Source organism: Electrona antarctica (assembly GCF_951216825.1).
Source record: "Electrona antarctica genome assembly, chromosome: 19".
In the NCBI taxonomy this organism is placed as follows: domain Eukaryota; kingdom Metazoa; phylum Chordata; class Actinopteri; order Myctophiformes; family Myctophidae; genus Electrona; species Electrona antarctica.
Window position 1 is genome coordinate 16,261,674 of NC_136800.1, and position 20,079 is coordinate 16,281,752.

Below are 20,079 nucleotides of genomic sequence, written 5' to 3' on the forward strand. Positions count from 1 at the left end.
AAATTTCACATTCAATCTCAAAAGAAAACATGTGTTATTGAAGGGTAAGTTGAACACATAAGATATACAGAACTTTACCTTGGGATAATATACTATTTAATCATAGTATTTCAATCACTGCAGTCACCAGTTCACCATGGAGAGACTGGAGCATTTAACATAAACAAAGCTTGTGGCCTTGATACTTCATGACACAAGTCTAGCATTGAGCTTTTGTCTAGACAGCAAATGATACATTATCAACCATTTGTAACATGAGTCACTTTTGTGATAAGTTTAGTCCAATGTGTACTTTTTTGTTCCAAGAACGCTAGCGGAGTCAAATTTTGATTCGCTTTTTACCCCAATTTAGTCATGCCAATTAATTCCTCCCAAGCCTAAGATCTACTTTTCCTGCCCAATACACCCTACTGATAGGTGACGCCCCAGCCCATAGCATTACATGCAGCGACAATTATCACCAGGCTTCTTTCCCCCAAACATGGGCCAATTGTGTTCGTACAGACCAGGGGTGCCCACACCTTTTTGAATTGGGAGTTACTTTCAAAATGACCAGCTCAACAAGATCAACCCACCAAAAAAAACACACTCTTGAAAACAAAGTATTGCATTGTGGGTTTGAGCCGACGGGCCCTTTTTATGTCAACTTAAATCAAGTGGCAGTTTTTAATATATTTTGTTTTATATTTAGATATATTTTTCAGAGGCATGTCATGTGATGCACAGCCTTTGTGATCTACTGGTAGATTGCAATCTACCTTTTGGGCACCACACTTGATGTACCATGGTGGATTTTAACCCATGACCTCCATGGTGGGGGGCAGGTACTTTACCACTGCACCATCCAAACGCAGCCGAGTCTTTTCAACTGCTCCGATATACCTTTTCCATCCATCTGTAAGTAAATTAGGGCTTGGGCAATATTTGTATATGCAAATACAGTATTGAATGGTCTCGATGATCTACTTTACAGCATTCACTGTACAGTTCATGAGTAAAAAATAGTGTGCTATTGGGAGACAAATCTAAACTCAATAAAATCTTAGCCTAGCCTAGGATAGTTTAGCATTTTAACAATCTTAAGCCATATTCAAAGTTAAACATGTTCTAAAATAGCCAATCTACAAGCTCACAACACATCGCATCACAACGCATTGTGAGCTTGTACATCTACTATTCATTTTCTTTGGGGGGAAACCTTCGCGTATACAGGCATGTCATAAAATAGGGATGCTAGGGGTAAAGTGACTAATTCTGAAGCTCCTTAATCTGTTTCTCAGTGCAGAGCTTCTTCAGTGTCAGTGTAGCCACCAGCGAGAAAGTGGCAACCAGCGTGAGGACAGTCCGCATGGCTTTGAACCAGCCTGGGTAGCCCGGTAACAGGGTCAAGTCATAATGCAGGGACAGTCCCAGTCCCATGAGAACCACCAGGGCTCCCTCTGTGACATCGTCCCTGCAGAGCAACGCCAGCCAGGCCAGAAGAGACGGCACCACACTGTTTCCCAGATTCTTCCAGTCAGGCTGGGCAGGGCTACCCTCAGGAATGGCAAACCCCCAGCGAGCCCCTCCTAGGAAGGAGACGATGGAGGCTCCATAAGCCACCTGTGCGAAAGCCACCTCTGGGTAGAAGGCCTGTGTGGCAGCCATCAGTAACGGGGCTGCGAGGAAGGGGAGGAGGCCACCGAACCCCAGGTATAAAGCTGGTTTGGGAGCTTGAGCAAGGACCCTCATGTTGAAACTCTCCTTGGCAGGTACCCTGTCCCCTCCCTTGGGGGCACTCGGTTGGTTTGTATGGCAGAGACGCGACGTGAGGCAGCTCATCAAAGGCTTCACACTCAACCTGTTGGTGCATGCTAGTCTGGAGACTGTGGAGAGCTGTGATATAGAGGCAATTTTAATGGCCATGGTGGAAGTGACATAATGTTCCTGAGCCTTCATTAATAAGCAGTTTGGAGGTCTGACTAGAGGCTGAATGCATCTCCATGCTTGACCCTGGAAACATAAATCAAAACGAAATGGCAGAAGAGACCAATGAGAAGTTACACACTGAGAACTGGAAACTTAATTAGCCTATATCAACAATGCGTTGAATTAAGTTTAAAATGATGCTTGATAAAAGGAATTAATTAGGCTCCATCTTCTTACCCTGGGAATAAAGTGCCGTCTCAATGCAAATGAAATCATTTTCGATCTGGAAAAGAAAACAAACGATTCGGTTAATAACGGGTGAAGCTAAAGCCAGTAAGCTACCTAAATATGATGCCTAACTACAGCGTAGCTAACATTAAAGATTGCTGACCACCACATTAGTCTTCTAAGGAATCAAGGTTTCCATCTCATTGTTAACCTTGGGTTTTTATTCTTGAACGTTGAATTAACGCGCAAAGAAGTCAACGGGCTCAGCTACACGTGTTAAGTAGTAGTTGTTGTGGTCGTGGTAGAAGGTCGTTTCGTTTGCCGTCCGTGTCTACCATTCATTCCGTTCTGTGATCGATTGATTTGTTTAGTTCCCCTTTCAACAAATCCGTTCTGATATCGATTGGTTTTCCTGACAGAATTGGGGGAGGTAGCGAGTTGCATTCAGGATCAAAACACAACATATTTAAATATGATTATGTATAAAGGTAGTAAATAAAATTACATTCGCCAAGTTTCTAATTTCATTATAAGGTCAACGCAATATACATAAGACAAAATGTGGCAACTTTAAAACAAATTTAAAAAAAAAAATCATAATATAATAAATAGACTATCTACAAACTTTGCCACTCGTTGTGAGCTTGTAGATCTGCTATTGGCGTTAAATAAATAAATAGATCAATTTCAAACTTTCTGAAATAAAAAGGTTTGGCCTTTAACGGTTTATTTGATAGTAGTAGTAGAGGTACATGGCTGCGTAATTAGACCGTCTTGAACGCAGCCTGAGTTTAGAAAGCTACTCCAACCCGTCAGTGCCAGCGCCACACTGCTCTTTAAAACCCAAACAAACATCAAAGCCCAATCTTATCAACAGGTAAATAGTTGCGAGAGCGTCTTATCCGTCTGTGAATGAGTAACAGATCAGGTATAAGTCTGGTATCATAATTAATTTGGGTTAATCTCGTTGAAGAGAAAGGCAGATGGAATCATGATGAAATAATACAACAGCTAGCTATTTTAGCTGGTTAGCTTAGCGGGCTGATGGATGTGTGCTGATGCCTGGTAGAATTACAATACAAACACCAAGGATGGATCAGTGACGTCACAATCACATGTCGAGAGTGAAGTGCTTTGCTGTTTGATTTCCGTTCACTTGATTTTTACGAGTGTATAAGTATTTTTTTAAGAATTAAACTAGTGGTAAATGTAGTTGATTTAGAAAAGGTTGAATACAATAATGCATTACATCAGATAATAATGTGGGGGGGGGAAACGACAACAAAGACGTTTTCACCTTACATGCAATTCTATTTAATTTAAGTTAGTTCGTTTTAGTTTGCTTTTAATTTCCTTTATTTGTGTATACATTATTATTATTTTCAGTTGACAGTTGATTTGTTTTAATCATCTGTCTTTTACCTAGAATAGAATAACGTCGCGCATGTGACGTCACTGACAACTCCTTGCTGTCTTTATCCCAGGCTGCTGCTATGGTAGCCATTTTGAAACTGTGTTGTTCCAACGGTAGAAAGAAGCCAGGTATGTTTACTTCTTATTGCAGAAATATGACGGCGGCGTGCGGGAGCAGCTGTGGCCACGGGAGGCTCCTTGCGTCGTGTTTTTAAGTTGATAAACTCTCATTTCTGCTCGGTTGGTCTCAGCTAGCTTTCAGTTTTCACGTGTTTTTAAATTGCAACAACGCTGCTTCCCACAACGCTAGCTAATTGGCTAACAAGTGCTATGCTAACGTTAACTAAGCGGGGGTTGGTTTAGCTAGCTGCTGCTAGAAGAGTTTGATCTGATAACGTTGCTGGGAGAGAGGTTTTCAATGGGACTTGATCGATAGTTGCTGTTTGTTCAAAATCGATCGTGCTGATCACTTGGTTAGGTAATAACACGTTCATGAAATTTAGACCTGGTGTTTGCTCTGCAGTGTTTTGACTTGATCATTGACTTGATCATTTGTTGTTAATGTGGCACCCATATCTATCTGTTCCAAACAAACACCACCACTTCTACAATCCAGTATTGTTACCCAAGATGTGCAGAATCAATACATTTTATTAAGCTATGCTTTCATTTAAGTTGTGTTTTATTATGCAAAAACGCAACTGTCAGGCGTCCCGTTTTGTAAACTGTTCTTCTTGAGCTGTTATGTAATACACATGAAATGAAATGAAATGAAATGAAATGAAATCTATATTTACCCAGGGTATCTGGGCTAAGCTCAAGAACTTGTTTCCAGCCAGGCCCTGCTCATAGAACACATTTCATCGTAGTGGTTGATGCCTTGTTCAAGGGCATTTCAGCGGTGGTAATTTTAACGTGTCGGACGGCTGATTCGAACTGGGAACCTTCCGGTATCTAGACCGCGCCGCTATCCGTTCGGCCACCGCTGCCACACCGCTGCCACATCAGTAGGAGTTAAATTGTCCCAAGAGGTGTTGGGTTGTGTGATTCAGAAAGGATTCATAGACTCATAGTGTTGGTGTGTAGATTAACTCCTTTATTGTTTGAAATGATTTAATTAATTACTCCTATGGCTATCTAACATTACTGATACAGAGGAGAAAGCTGCGTGTGTTTTGATAAAGTGCAGCCAGGGCTGCTTTGTGATTGTCACTCCTCCTAGGGCGACTGCATGGTCCATTTGGTTCCATTTGTATACTCTCAGATGGAGAACCCCTGTAAGGTTCCACATGTACACTGTTTTGAGTTAAATGAACACCCAGCATTTTACCCTGTATCCTATTTAAATGTGCAGCAGAGGAGGAGTGAGGAAGAACGTGTGTTCGTGTCCAAGTTATTTTTGTACTGGTGGGAATATTTATTATTTAAAATGCTGGCACAATTTTATAAAAGCAAAGGAGTCCTCCCCATCGCATGTTTGTCTGTGACTGTGACTGCCTGTAAAGTCCCTGAGTCATGATGTTCAGTGAAGTCCATTCTCTTTAGACATGGTGTCAAAAGCGTCAAAAGCTTTTTAAGAAGTATTGGCTGTCTTAAGTCAGAGGCTGCTCCTGGTTTTAGATGCAGTCTATGAATCAAGACTGTGTTGTGTGTTGTCTTACTCTGCGATTTGAACTCGCTTCAACCAAACACCTACTGCTCATCTAACAGGGAATCCTTGCTTCAGGCAGGGCTACTTGTTAAGTTGTTAACCATTACATGTCCTACAAATGTAGGACCTATACTGTTGACTCGCATCAACATATTTGGTGATGGGTTCTCAGATTGGGTAGGACCTACCTGACACCAGGGCCTACATTTGTAATAGTTTATATTTCATTGACAAGACATACTCTACCATACATATTTGTTGAAATAAATCACATTTGAAATTGTCTCTTACACCCATGAGTGACACTGGTGTGCTCACTATGAGTACAATTATAATCCTAATATTGTAATTACTTATTAATCACAATTTTTTTTTTCTTATTTGGAAAGATTATTTTATATAATCTTAATATCTATGGGGAGATTGGCTTGTACAATGTTCTGGTTATTAACCCTTAGTTAATGAGGAGACAAGGGCAAAGTGCAACAACCGACTGAATAACATGTTTGAATGAATTGTGAAACCTAAATAGGTGTTCTTTCACTTTGGATGAATTGTGCAGCCATATAGCTACATTTTGTGCATGCATGTGTAACTTTTGGTATGTGTGTGTCGGGAGGCTGCAGAGTGAATTTGTCATTATAGCCTCATTGTCTTTTTTTAATACAGGTCCTGTCTCTTGTTTTTTACACAGGTCCTGTCTGTGTCTGCGCAGATACCCATAAAGATACAAGTGAGCAGAAAATCTGTGGCTGGACAACACAATCTGGATCTGGAAGCAAAGGAAAGATCATATTGACAGATATCGTGCCCATGCTATGTGTCAGCCCCTTCTAAGCCTAAGGAAAACAAAGTCGGTTGCATTCTGTTTTTCAAGGCTTCCCCGTTTATGGGAAAGTTTATTTTTGCCCTTTGACAAAGGAGTCCCAGGTATTTTATGACACGGAAGACGGCTCACAGGAGATTGCTGCCATGATCTATGAAATCTGAACTACTGCCCTTGCTGCTTCAGTCAGATTTCAGCTTCAAACAAATCAACTGGCATTTAACCGATGTGAATGTAAAATACGCAAAGACAAAAACCTTGTTATAATGCATTGTCCCACAGTATCCCATTAACCAAGACTCAAGATGACCGCAATGTAACATAGGGTTTCACTTCCTTCATTGTCATGTGACTTTGAGATCTACAGCTTTATTTTTCTTCCAACTCAGACAGTCTTTTCACCAGTTTAATGAGGTGAGTGGTGGTTTTCAGTGACTTCCCCTTCCTATTGGAAATAAAAGACTGTCTCTGAACTTATTTCTTTTTCGGTGTGTATTTCGAGTAGAGCTTACAATGATACGGTAAAAGGCACGTTGCAGTGAAAACGAGCTGGCACACAGTGTGGCAGGAGAAGACCTCGGAACTGCTTCTCTCCCCATTTGATGTCCCAGCAGAACTGTTGCACGTATTGCTCAGCAGCTTCCACAGACTGCTTCCTCATATCAATACTAGACAACCTGCCCCTGCCTCACCCTTTGGACAAATCACCTGTCAATCGTTTACTTTGCCAATCTAATAACCTTCAGCAAATTATTAAAAAATAAGTTTGTGAATAATTCATTGTGGGACAAGTTGAGGGAGGAACTAGGGAACGGCAAGGCTGATAAAACACACGAATAACCTCACCTGCCTGGAGGCAGATTTGGAATCTAGTTCACAAAGGAATATCAGCCTCCCCCTCCCTCCCCCAGAACCTCTGGTTCTCTGCTTCCAAGCCAGTACTCCGACCTGGTCAGCCAGTTCTCTGGATCACCATTCCAGATCATTCCTGAAACCCTTTTGACACCTTGTCTCCCCAAACGTTTCACCCTGGACAACGGGGTCCGCCTCTGGGGAAAGGAGCTGTGCTGTCCTGGAGGAGACGGACGCGGGCTCAGCAGCGTGCTGCTACCCATCTGTCATTGCACACATTTGGTGAACAGCGTCGGCGGGCCTGAGGAAGCGAGCCCAGACGCACGGCGAGGAGAGGAGGCAGAGGACTTCAGAGCCACAGACTCTGGGGTAATCACTGCTCATCCTCAGTTCAGACAGACAAGCACACAACATTCTCATATCGTTGCTGTCGGGCAGAAACCTTGTAACTCGTAAATCTTTTTATTCATTTATTTTCTTCATAAATGAATGCCCTATTAATGCATACTACGTTTAATCTGCTACTAAATAGCAGATGTATTCAGAACGGTGTGTTACAGATGTGGCACATTGTGAGCTTGTATATAGGCTATTTGTAAAAAAGTTTGACTACAATGATATGCCAAAAATAGGAATGCTGGGTTGAAAGTGGTTTAGTCTGTCTGTGGGTTCTATAAATATTTGACCAATAAAGTAGCTCGAGCGCTTGTGACAATAATAACTACTGTAGATCCATTGGTTTTCATTATTCATTTTTTTCTTTTCCTGAAAAGTAACAGTTTTTGGACTTACAAGGTTTCCGCCTGGCAGTGACATCAGCTGGCAATGGAGTGTATACTTGATGTGTTATATTGTTACATCGACTACTAGTACTAAACATAGTAAGCTAACCTTTTGATAGTGTTAATCACACACACACACACACACACACACACACACACACACACACACACAGCAATGTAATTTAATGTTTCTCCATCATGCTATTGCTTTCTTAGACCCTAGTTGCTACTTGGCAAACAAGTGATGTATTTGTACTATTGTAGGATGAATTAGCCTAGGACAGTATCTCTGTTAGCAATGCTTTTAAGCCCCTTTTATAGAGAGAATATTGCCATAAACAGGATCCGTCATCATGCTGAGCTGTACTCGAGCCTTGCACAGCTGGTCCTGTACTTTGGATTGACAATGAGAATCTATTATACAGTATATGCAACACTTAACATGAGCAGTGCATAGAAAATACTGATCTTGTTCCTACCAAAGCTGTCATGCATCCATAAACTCGGAGGCACAGCTGCAGCAAGTTGATCTTTGTTGTTTCTGCTAAGAATAGGATACCTTTTAGTTCATTTTGTGGGAGACTTTGAAACACACCCTTTTTAAATAAGTGACAGAAAAAGAAAAAAAAGATTCTGTCTTACGACCCTACTAGGTGCATTGTACAACACGAAGGGAAGAAAACACTTGATTTGTTGCACCTGTGTTTGTGCATGAAAGCCCCATAGAAATAGAATATGTGAATATGTAATATGTCATTCGTGTTCCTGAATTCTGTTGTCAGATCCTGGCCATGAGGTTTGAAGCCTCGATTCACTGACCGGAAACACTGGACCTAAATGGCGCAGCATGACTTTGTCCCTGCCTGGCTTAACTTCTCCACGCCCCAGCCTGCCAAGGTATGTGTGTGCAAAACTCTGGTTACCTATTCTTGTGTGCTTCCGTACATGTTGATGTCTTAACGTATGTGTGTGAGCGTGTGCACTTGCTCTCGTCACATCAGGAACATGTCATCGTCGGTTCAGGGGAAGGTCGCAGACATTGTGTGTCCTGTTGAGAAAGACTGATAGTGGAGAGAAATTGACTTCTAAGTGGCATCATGTAATTACCCAAGTCAATGGTGTCAAGGCATTTACATATTTGGGGTGAGAGTCTTTGCCTCTTTTTTTGGGAAAATTTGAATTGAATGCTGTTTTATTCTTCCTACGGTAACAATTGAAATAGGGAATATATATATGGACAAATTGGACATAAAAGAAGCAATATGAGTTGAGGTGTGAAGTATGATAATGGTAAATAAAGGTCAAGTCAACATCAAAACCAATTGGTGTTGATGTTGACTTGATTTAAGAATGCGTTTGTCAGCTTGGCTGTCCAGTTAAATGAGATCAGTCATTGTGTATCCTGGCTAGAGCTCTGTATAAGGGGTTGGTCTCTAAATCATGAGTCAAAGCTAAGACTCAAATGGCATTGTCATCTCAGCGCTGACAAATGCCTTCACTTCAGGTCAACAGGGTTTTGTCATACTGTGGTCAAGCTTAGGGCCATGTTAAGTTGCCCCTAGTCTTTTGTGTCACACCAGCAGTTTTGCAATTGAAAGAAAAAGAAAGTGATGTTTAAGGACAGGCTGGAGGACAGCATGCAGGCTTAATATTTTAACTTAAATTTAGATGAGCACTTGAGTCTGGAATCCAGACTGATTTTAATTATGTTACCCATTTAATAATGTGTGCTTGCATGTGTGAAATCATATGCCACCTGTGTCAAAAGAGAGAGGCTATAGATAAGATGCGAATAGTGTTTTCTGAGAGTTAAGATTACAGGGTTTGTTGCCGGCATGAGTGCAACTCCCTTTCCTGCAATTTACAGCAGTCCTACATATACAGTAGAACATTAAGAAAAAGACTGTATATTTCTTATCGGTTGTCTCTTTCCGCTTACTGCAGTGCCGGTCCCCACAAGGATGCATGCACAAATTGCTGTTTCCACTCCATCTTTTGTAGTTCTCTGAGGTATTAAGATGAAGCAGTTACAGAATAGCAGATAAGAGTATATGGAGGATGTAAGATTTATTCAGATTGCTTCAGATTTGCCAGGCTAAAACAAAAGTATCTTCTCATAAGACAGAATTGTTAACTGACAGGGTAGGAAACCAACTTTTTACGCCATGGCTCTACAGTATGAGGGTCTGTACGTGTGTGTGTGTGTGTGTGCTTGTCTGTGTCCGGAGCTAATTTAGCAGACTGGTGGACCGATCAGTGTCAAACATCTTGAGCAAACTGATCACCAATAGGCCACAAAACCTCCACTTTTGTTTTATATTTTGGGAAATATTTAACTACATTTTATAATGGAAGTCAATGGGGCGCTGATATCGCTGGCTTTGAGTCATAGAGAGATACAGTATAATAATATAATACCAGTAAGACGCCTGAGGGCGAGTGCACTCATCCGCCTGGGTGACAGCAGACTGCTGGGCAAGCGCTGGCGCTTTGGCATGGGGGGTCAAATCAACATATGGAATGAATTATGTACTGGCCATATATGGAGCGTGTCTTGAGTGTACAGGGTTTGATGAGGTCAGATCAACATATGGAATGTCAGAACAGGAGAACATCGGCTGGGAGAAACTACACGCAGCTGCATGACATGAGACTAATTAATTAGCGACGGAGAGAGAGGAGTGTGTGTGTGTGTGTGTGTCTACGTGTGTGCGACTGCATCAATTTAACAATGGTGCAGACGATCAGAAATCAGCAGAGTGAGCGACGTTTGCGCTACTGTATGCCGAATTGAAGTGGACCCCCAGACTTTTTTCTCCCTGGAAATAAAAACATCTGGGTTTTCAAGGCTAGTGGGTTACTGCCTGACTGACGGGAAATGCACGATTTCATAGTAAATGCGACCTGCAGTCGGAATGATAAACTATAATGTCCCGAAGGATATTCGTCTTCACCGGTCTGTTCAAAACACCCACAACAAAAAACACATGGCACAGATAAACACATCACCAAGACAATACATAAGGTCCCCACTGTGCACAGAACCATCCACGCTAAGGTTCTGTATCTTTGTCCAGATGGTATGAGGTTGTAAAAGGTTGATCAGTGTGATTTGATATCAAAATCAATGTGATGGTCTTATTGTTCTATCAGAGTGTAAATGATAATTTATGTCATGATCATTTTATCACCAGTCAAAGTGAATGTTTGGTAGTAACCTTCTAGTCCAGATTCTGTGTTGTACACAGGTGTGACATAGTATTTAAGCCCTTAACCACTTAAAACCTGATGTCTCTGTTTTTGGCATGTAATTATAGGCATAAATAAACTGTATTTATTTTTGTATTTATTTTGGGGCTTTTATTGATACAACAGTAGGCTGACAGGATGTGTGTGTGTGTGTGTGTGTGTGTGTGTGTGTGTGTGTGTGTGTGTGTGTGTGTGTGTGTGTGTGTGTGTGTGTGTGTGTGTGTGTGTGTGTGTGTGTGTGTGTGTGTGTGTGTGTGTGTGTGTGTGTGTGTGTGTGTGTGTGTGTGTGTGTGTGTGTGTGTGTGTGTGTGTGTGTGTGTGTGTGTGTGTGTGTGTGTGTGTGTGTGTCCAAAATGACGATGGCAGGTTGAAAGTGGTTATACTGTCCCTCAATCCCCCTTTTCTAACCTTCACAATAAATAGATGGATAATAACTAATAATCCCTCAGATTTATATAACTGATTTATGCTGCCTCTCCTCCCGCAGTCCCCTGCAGCCAACCTTGAGAAGCATGGTGACCCCCAACACCACCGAGACAGCAGGACTGCTGTGAGCCGACGCAGACACAATTCATCAGATGGCTTCTTCAACAACGGGCCCCTGCGAGCTTCAGCAGGTAAGCAACCACCCCACACACCTCACCTCTTCCCCCGGGTCACAAGTCTTTTCCACCTGTCTATTTTACAAGAAATTATTTTATTGATTGTAACGTTCGAATCAACCCAGCCGTGATTGAGATATTGGATTAAGGGTTTCCTGGACATTCCTGAAAAACCTGAAAGAAGCCATGGAATCGCATTGGAAAACAAGTTGTAACGTCATGGCAAGCTGTAAACGTTGTCAGTTCTTTTCACCAGTTAAGTCACCAGAAATAAGAATTTAGAACCATGTTTTGTTCTCTTTCGGGATCCTCATGGAAATGCCTCCAATGTGCATCGGGCAAAACTTTGGTAATTGGCATCGGACCCCAACAATCTAATTATGGCACTGTATGTGTATTTAAAATTGAAGGATGTGTAAAACATAGTGGCATTTAACCTTTTGTTTCTAGCCGACCATTATTGGAAAGGCAGATCGCTCAGTGGCTTGTTTCTTATAAGATGCATAGAAACAACAATTTTAAATTTTTCGGCAAAAATCTTCTTGTCACCCTTTTCACCCCTGGTCTGTTTGCATGCCTGATGAAGGTGTTTGTCCTCTTCTCAAGGTGATGGATGGCAGCAGCCCTCTCTCCTCTTGAGGCATGACTCTGTGGACTCTGGTGTGGCAAAAGGGGGACATGGCGGGCTGGCAGGGGGTTCATGTTGGAAGGAAGTGCCCAGCTGGCACGGAGCTCCGCGGGGGGCGCAAGATGGTCACCACCACCACCAGGGACGCCACCCCAAACGCATAGCTGGTGACAGGGACAGGCAGGGGGTACACCGGCAGCGCAATGGTAACTTCCATCCACGCAAGGGCACCCCGTACCAGGACAAGTTCCCCAATGAGGAACGCAAGGACAGCAAGGAGGACAAGCTGAAGTTTGTGGAAGAGGACTTTGTGAGTACTACCCCCCTCTCCATGTCACAGAATATGTCCCAAGCATGCCGCTACTGACATTGACATAATTCTTGAAATAGCATACCTGGAGTTGGTGGTATTTTATGGTAATATTGAGTGTTAAATTAAATAGTTTTTAGCTTTTTTCTCTCAGAATATTAAGTTAAGTTATATTTGACATCAAAAGATGGACAGAACAAACTGTTAATTGTAGACTCAGTTGTCCAACTAGTTAACAGTAAAGGCCCTTACACACAGGGAGCGTGACAATTAAACAATGTGAAAATGTGTCACAAAAATTCCAAACTATTAATCTGCTGAATGGCAATGCCTCATTATTACAGGTTGATGCTTCTATTCACAAAAAAAAGACAATTGTGTCGCTTGAACACCTTGTTATATTTGTTCTGTGTGGATTTCCTCATGTCAAAACAGAAGTTTAAATGAATGCGGAACAATCGCCACCCCCTAGTAGACAGTGTCACACAGCTTGGAACTTACTCAGCTTAAATGTAAAGATGGTGACTTGACTTCAATGTTTCCCTAGCCCTCCCTCAACCCTGAAACAACTGGAAAACCTGGGACTCAGATGCGAGCAGTGGCTCCCCATGCTGGAGTATGGGGTAAGGATTTGATCTCATTAGGGGATGCCTCCTACAATCCCTGGTCCCAGTTGGCTGCCCTACCCTCCCTGTAACCTTGCCTGACCAGTCGCTGTGTTTATGTTCCAGAAAACCCCCCTAGTGGCAAGCAGATGGTGTCTAAAATGCTGGTCATCAAGAAGGTTTCCAAGGAGGACTCAAGCACCGCTTTTTCTGCGGGGTTTGCCACTGCTGGTATGCTGTCCAACGGCAACAAAGTTCCCATATTGGGCTCCAGTGTCTACAAGAACCTGTTACCTAAACCTGCTCTGCCCCCCACAAAGGTACTAGTCAATGTTAATCAGCTTCTGTCTTGCACCCCCTCGCTTTATTCCACGTGAAATCAAAAGGTTGATTCGATGAAGGGCAACATGGCGATGAACATAAATGTTTTACCTTTTTGCAACTTTCATGACATTTCCTGGTTTAACACTGACCACAACACTGTGCCCCATTTGCTAGTGACAGTGATATGATATATGCCCTTACAGCAGAGTAACTTTTCAAGGTGGAAAACATAAAACTGTGCCCGTGGAGTATTATTTTGTTTATATCATCCCAAATACATATCATTTCCAAATGCCCAGTCTTGGCAAGTTTTATACCTCTCTCGCGTGAGTAAGCATTACTGTAGCCGTTATATTCATCTAATGTGGGAACTGACACCATACAGACATTCTCCATGAAGGAGGCCAATGTGTGGATGACTATCAACTCCCGTTGGTGGGTAATCTTTAGCTAATGTTTTGGATTCCACGTGGGAGAGCAGCTGTAGTAATACTTTAATAATAAAGCTACCTGAAATGGATTTCTGAGGGAAAATAAAAATCACTGCAGGTTCCAAAAAGCAGCAATCAGTGGTGTGATACATTTTCCAATAACTCGTACACTGGCAAAATGCTACTAGAAGGTTTGCAAATGTTCTGTTTGGTTTGGTTGCACCATTTTGTATTCCATCAGAAAGACATGGTGTGATCTTGTGTTTCAGAGCACCCAATGGAAGCCTGGTCTTAGGGAGGTCAACAAGCCTGGCCTCCACATGCCAGGCCGAGACTCAGTCTTCACCAGCCCCATCTCTGCAGCCAAACCCAGTAACCCGGCCAGCGCACCACCGCACAGCACCACGAAAGAGGTAAAGGCTTTTTCTATTTTTATTTGCCCTACAACCTCTCTGTCTCTTTCTCTGATTTCTACTTCTCAATACCATGTCAACCTACCAATGTCTTCCTGACGCCTGTCTTCTCCCTGCTTTCATGTCTACATCACAGCACCCCTCCAGCACGACCCCGCCCATAGACATCGCCCCGTCAAGGCTGAAGCTGATGCGCCGCGGTCCGGACCGCAAGAGCGAGTTCCTGCGAACCCTGAAGGACGAGGGCACTGGAGAACTGACCACAAGCAGCAGCCCAGGAACGTCAGGAGAGGTAGCTACCCTAATGAGACACACATCCATAACCCTGCATACAGTACAGGAGAAATGTGAGCAGGGCAATTTACCGGTGATCATTTATATCGAAACCGATATTTAGAACCAATAATATAATCGAGATTTTTAATATAACTTTGTTAATTTATACTGGTATATCAAGCAGACTTAATCGATTAGTCTGATTAACCATGTATGTAACACTGTTTTATAAATTTTGAAAATAGCCGATCTACAAGCTGTGTTATTGTGACATGTGAACTTGTAGATCTGATATTTACATTATAAGACAAAAACGTTAATCTCAATCAAGCCAAAAGTTTGGAATAATCGTGAGAATTATATGATTTTTAAGTCGTATCATCAAGCCCTAGGAGAAAATAAAGATGTCAAGAGGAGAAATGTGGACACCCAACACTGTTTTGATGCACTTGTTATTGGTGTATAAAGATGGCCATTTCTGTCCAAAGGAGACAGACCGTCACCACACTAGTTAACATGCTCACAAGCTGCTAGGTTGTCAGTTCAGGGAAGGGTTGTGCAAAACAATTAAGACACCACCGAGTATATCACAGGGTTCCCATGGTCATGAAAACCATTTCTTTGTTTTCTTCTTTTGTATTCTATACGTTTAAATGGATTGGAAGTAGGTTATTTTACCGTTTAATTTCTATACCTTTTGTACCAAACTGTGTTTCTTGTGTTTCCAGTTTATTTTTTTATTTTTCTTTGGAGAACAGATTATAAATTGTTACACAAACATTATGACATGAAATACGTTTTTCTTTTATAGAAAAAAAAAAAGGAAAGAAAAAAAAGAAAGAAAACCCTCAACCCTCCCACCCATACTGCTCCGTGACACTGCATACTATAGAATAAAATAGTAAGATGATGAAATGCTCATGGAAAACATCTGAAAAGAAAATGGCGTACAGTCAACCATATCAGTGGTATCCTATCTATTAATTGTTTCTACTCAAGTAATGGACAAGGGGCAGCCAAACCTTATCAAATTGTCTCTCTTTGTTTCTCAGGAAATGCCTTATTCTCTCAAGATGAAGTGTACTAGTCAATTCATTTAGCCAATGCTTAAATGCAGGAGCCTCCTTTTTCCAATGTGTCAAAATTAGTTAAGCTGTGAAGAAGATTTGCATCTATTGCATTACATTTGTCATTTGTGCGAAGAAATATCTGTGAATATGTTATGTCATTTTTGAGTGGTGTAAACCACTCCAACAACTGGCTTTGTACCCGTGTACCCGTGTTCGTACCAAAAAAATGAGCATGGTTACTATGGTCACTGACATTACGTCAGACCACAGCTGATCAGGCTATATAAGACCTTGCACCACTCAGTTCACACGGGTGTGATTTTTATTTGGAATAATGGAGTATGTATGTTTTTGTTGTTTTTATCGTAGTCTGATTATGGATGGAAATGTGCATTATTGCTAAATCCTGTGTATTTACATTACATAATGCATGTATTGTTAATTAATATGCACTCACTGTCCTGTCTAAATAAACAAATTAAAGTGTCTTGTTTTCCCCAGGGTGAGAGCAGCACCCCAGAGCCCAAGGCCTACAGTGAGGAGGTGTGCCACGAGAATGGCCTGTCCCACTCCCTCAGTGACTCAGATACTGAACACCTCTCCAGCTCACTGGAGGCAGAGCACAGGTGAGACACTGCCAACAACCAGCCATTAATTTGAGGGTCCTTGACATGAAAAAGTTTGAGAACCACTGTTAAAACACATTTTGTGCCCAAGACGTCTCTGGACGTCTTTGGTATTACCGCACGTGCAGTGCCCAAGATGTCTGTGGACGTCTTTGAAAAAATAAATAAATATATATATATATATATATATTTTTTAATTTCTTTTAAACAAAAAAAATCATAACAATGTTTTTTTTTTAATACGTGGTGCCAAAGTTTGTGTTTTCGCCATTGAGAATGCATTGGGCATTTAAATTAAATAACTCAGAAACTATAAAACATTTCAAAGTAAAACGTTCCAGCATGTGTCTCCACAGTCAGCTGAATTAAAAACAAATTAATGGATTTTCTAGGTGAAAGTGATTTTCACCCACTTTTGCGTGGGCGCACAGTGTTTTTAATATATATTAAAGACGCCACAAAAGTCCACACAAGCTTATTTGTACACAAACATACACGGACACATAACATAGCCGCCATTAATCTGCCATGCCCTTTCAGGTTGCTGAAGGCCATGGGCTGGCAGGAACACCCAGAAAATGACGACAACTTCCTGCCACTGACAGAGGACGAACTGAGAGAGTTCCAGACAAAAACTGAGCAGGTGAGTTCAGGTCAGGCTTTACAAGATGTTATGTTGACAGAAGCATGTGTGAAACTCTGAGGGCTCTGATACGATAGTACTTTTCTTGCCTGCTAGTTTGTGTGCTCAAGTTTGAAAATGTGTAGAGATTTCACTGGTGGTTTCAGAAATGTTAGAATTTAAGATTACACATAAACTGACTGATGTGGTGTTCCTCAACTTATTTTCTAGCAACTTGAAATCTAAACATCAAAATATTTTGACCCACCACTCCTGGGCAGGTGTAGCTACATCTTGGCCATAACAATATTAAATATATCTCATATGTTTTACTTTAAACATCCTTAACCACTATAGGCTTAGCATCCCTATTCTGTGGTAACTGCAGATCTACACGTGAGCTTCAGAACTTGTAGATCGGCTATTTTCAGCAAAGAGATTTGGTGTAGAGGGGGAAAAAAGCTGCTGACCAAGTATAGAGTCCCTGTATCAACAAAGTAGATACAGTAGATTCTATTTGGTTAAGGTTAACTACCGGTACTCAATTCATCAATATATAGTAGTACCTCCATGTTTTCCATTTACACTTGAAAGACTGGATAAATAAAGAAATCAGAATAATGCAATTATGAGTGACTCGGGTGAATTTGTGCTGCTGCTAATACATACAATACTTTTCTTTTTTTATATATATATTTCTGCTCAGCTGAAGCAGAACGGCATGCAGAGAAACGGCGTTTTGCCGAGGGCACGGGGCGTAACCCTCCACTTCACCCCCTGGAGGAGCGTGGCGACGGAGGTGCACGCCGAGGAGGGCTCCGAGTCAGAGACCAGTAGCAGCAGCAGCCAGACCTCGGACGACGACTGCATCAAATCCTAAAAACAAAAAAGAACTTGTATAAAAAAAAACACCTGAAAAAACGTGGCTTTTACGGAACAAAAAATGACAACAAACCGAACCCACCGACACAAACAGACAAACCCACCGCCCAGCAAGCGAATTTTCTCTCCTCCTTCTCATCTTCGTTTTTAGAGCACCATTTTGACTTTTTTGTTTTTGTTTTGTTCTGTTTTGTTGTACTTGCACAAGGGAAAAACCAATCATATCCCAGTGAAGGGGGAGATTCCTGCTCCGCCAGACGTCTTTTTCCCTGCGTTTCCTCCTTCACTGCAGTACCCCAATCCCCCCAACCTCCTACCACAACCTTGCCACCTCTCAGTCGATCCCCCAACCCTACCTACACACCATCCTCCCTTCCCTTTTCTTCCTCGCTTTGTGGAACTGAAGTGTACATCGAGAAAAGAAGGGCAATGAATGCACACACGATTTCTGCTTTAAACAGACTAACTCATTTCATTGATGATGCTGATGACACATTAATGATATTAATAAAAATTGGTTCCTGACAAGCTGAGATGTTTCAATATTAAATGAGACTCCAGTCGTGTGTTTTTTCCCTGCTGTTGTGATGTTTTGTGATCATGTAAACATTTGGTTACGACTTCACCCATCTTCATATAAATGCTCCTGATAATATGGTGCCTTTTTTTTCCTACTCTCTGTGGACACTAGTGACATCATCGTTAGGCAGATTATCTTTTTTTTTAACGAGATTTCAAATTTTGCATTTAGATTTTGTGTGGCTTCCATCAGAGCATGGTAACTTAGTTTCCAGGAATAGAAATCCTGCAGTTTCTATTAGCTTGGATTCCCTGCTGTCACCTGTAGGTGGGTTTCAGAACTGTCCAGTGTTCACAACCCTCAGACAGAGGGAAAAGACAAAACAAAAAATTGTCATGACCATTAGTGAGGAGGACCAATTGTATGAAAATGGGTGAAGTCTTCCTTTTTGTTAACATACTTCTAATAAGGGAAACTTAGTGAAATGTGTGGCAAATCTGCAAAAAAAATGCTTACCACTAGCTTTCTTCACAAATGTGTTCATAAAGGTGTCTACAATCACATGTGTTCCAATCCAACTCCCTTGGGACACTTTGTGACAGCTGCTGCTGATAAGGCAAAAACTTCCAAATTTCATTATACTTTAAGTAGCATGTGATGTATCAAACTAGGGGATTCTGAATCGATTGCAAGCTAGTTTTACACACAAACACTCCTTCGCCTAAAAATGGCTATAGCCGTCATCACAAATGTGATGAGGTCAGCACATTTGGGCCACAAGTGGCTATGGCCGAATTTATCCCAAGGAGTGTTTTCGTGCAAAACTAATGCTTGGAATGGATTCAGCATCATGAAACCCCCCTAGTTTGACACGTCACATGCTACTTAAACTTAAAGCATTCCCAATTTTTGGGAATTTTGCCTTATTGGTTGTTAATGGTACCCCAACTTTCAGCAGCTGTCACAAAGTTTCCCAAGGGAGTTGGGTTGGAACAAATGTATGTTATAGTAGACACCTTTATGAACACATTTGTGAAGAAAGCTAGTGGTAAGCATTTTCTTTTGCCGATTTGCCACACATTTTGCCGCAAATTTTCTCTAAGTATAAGGCAGGAATTCAGTCACTGTACCTAACGAGGCAGTGTAATGGACATTTCATCTAGCTGTTGTGACTATTGTCTCATCCTTATCACTGCTTTGTGGTGCCAGTGTGTAATAGAACAACCCTAATGTGCAGGGAACAGTGAATCACAATTTTGTGATTTCAGGGAAACAAGCAGGTAATCATAATCTGATGAGCTACGACCAGTTTTCTTGACAATTTAGCTTGAAAGCTATAGTACAATCTGTAGATTTCATATGTCTCCTGGCAGAGATATTTCAAAACGACAATAAAATGTGGGAATTTGTGGCACAGCACAGCCACATCTAGTGTCCAATCCAGTGTGTGCCATGGCCCATGCTTCAAATAACTTGATATTGTCAACCACCTGTCCTACTTGACAAAGTTGAAATTCCTCAAAGAAAGAGTGCCTCCAACTACTAATGTTATAACTTAATCTGTAATTGTACTCTACAGATTCATTAAAATGGATTATTCACTTCAGACTGTAGCTGTAAACATTACAATGCCGGTAGTCAGTGGTTGAGTTTAGTATCCACATGTAGTACATTAAAATTTAGACTTGATTGTCTTAAACACTGAAGTTCACTTGCTACTAGACACATTTAGGGTTGCTAACAATTGCTAGTAGGCCTATACATTTTTATATAAATATTTTTATTGACAAAATCAATTGAACCACTTGAGTATAATTTTCTTCAGTCAGTGTTGACACTTTTTTTTTCTTTTTACAAACAC

General features: G+C 41.4%; 2 protein-coding genes across 7 annotated transcripts; one reads left to right on the forward strand and one right to left on the reverse strand.

The window, feature by feature from the left end:
* Positions 1-162: 162 nt before the first annotated feature.
* Positions 163-4,406, reverse strand: LOC306943446 (transmembrane protein 69-like). Of its 3 annotated transcripts, none has more exons than XM_079529799.1 (3): positions 4,347-4,406; positions 2,146-2,191; positions 163-1,992 (listed from the first exon to the last, which is right to left on the reverse strand). In XM_079529799.1, exons 2-3 carry the CDS (start codon positions 2,182-2,184, stop codon positions 1,249-1,251), a joined length of 783 nt encoding a protein of 260 aa, XP_079385925.1. In that variant the 5' UTR covers positions 2,185-2,191; positions 4,347-4,406; the 3' UTR covers positions 163-1,248. The 3 variants fall into 3 exon arrangements, with proteins under 3 accessions (XP_079385925.1, XP_079385923.1, XP_079385924.1); XM_079529797.1 differs by lacking the exon at positions 4,347-4,406 and adding an exon at positions 2,348-2,476; XM_079529798.1 differs by lacking the exon at positions 4,347-4,406 and adding an exon at positions 2,300-2,466.
* gpbp1l1 (GC-rich promoter binding protein 1-like 1) lies at positions 2,861-18,248 on the forward strand. Of its 4 annotated transcripts, none has more exons than XM_079529792.1 (12): positions 2,861-3,013; positions 5,895-7,247; positions 8,443-8,557; positions 11,397-11,526; positions 12,118-12,449; positions 12,997-13,072; positions 13,181-13,374; positions 14,079-14,222; positions 14,359-14,514; positions 16,070-16,194; positions 16,735-16,837; positions 17,523-18,248. In XM_079529792.1, exons 3-12 carry the CDS (start codon positions 8,498-8,500, stop codon positions 17,694-17,696), a joined length of 1,494 nt encoding a protein of 497 aa, XP_079385918.1. In that variant the 5' UTR covers positions 2,861-3,013; positions 5,895-7,247; positions 8,443-8,497; the 3' UTR covers positions 17,697-18,248. The 4 variants fall into 4 exon arrangements, with proteins under 4 accessions (XP_079385918.1, XP_079385919.1, XP_079385921.1 ...); XM_079529793.1 differs by lacking the exon at positions 2,861-3,013 and adding an exon at positions 3,568-3,678; XM_079529795.1 differs by lacking the exon at positions 2,861-3,013 and adding an exon at positions 3,709-3,789.
* Positions 18,249-20,079: the final 1,831 nt, after the last annotated feature.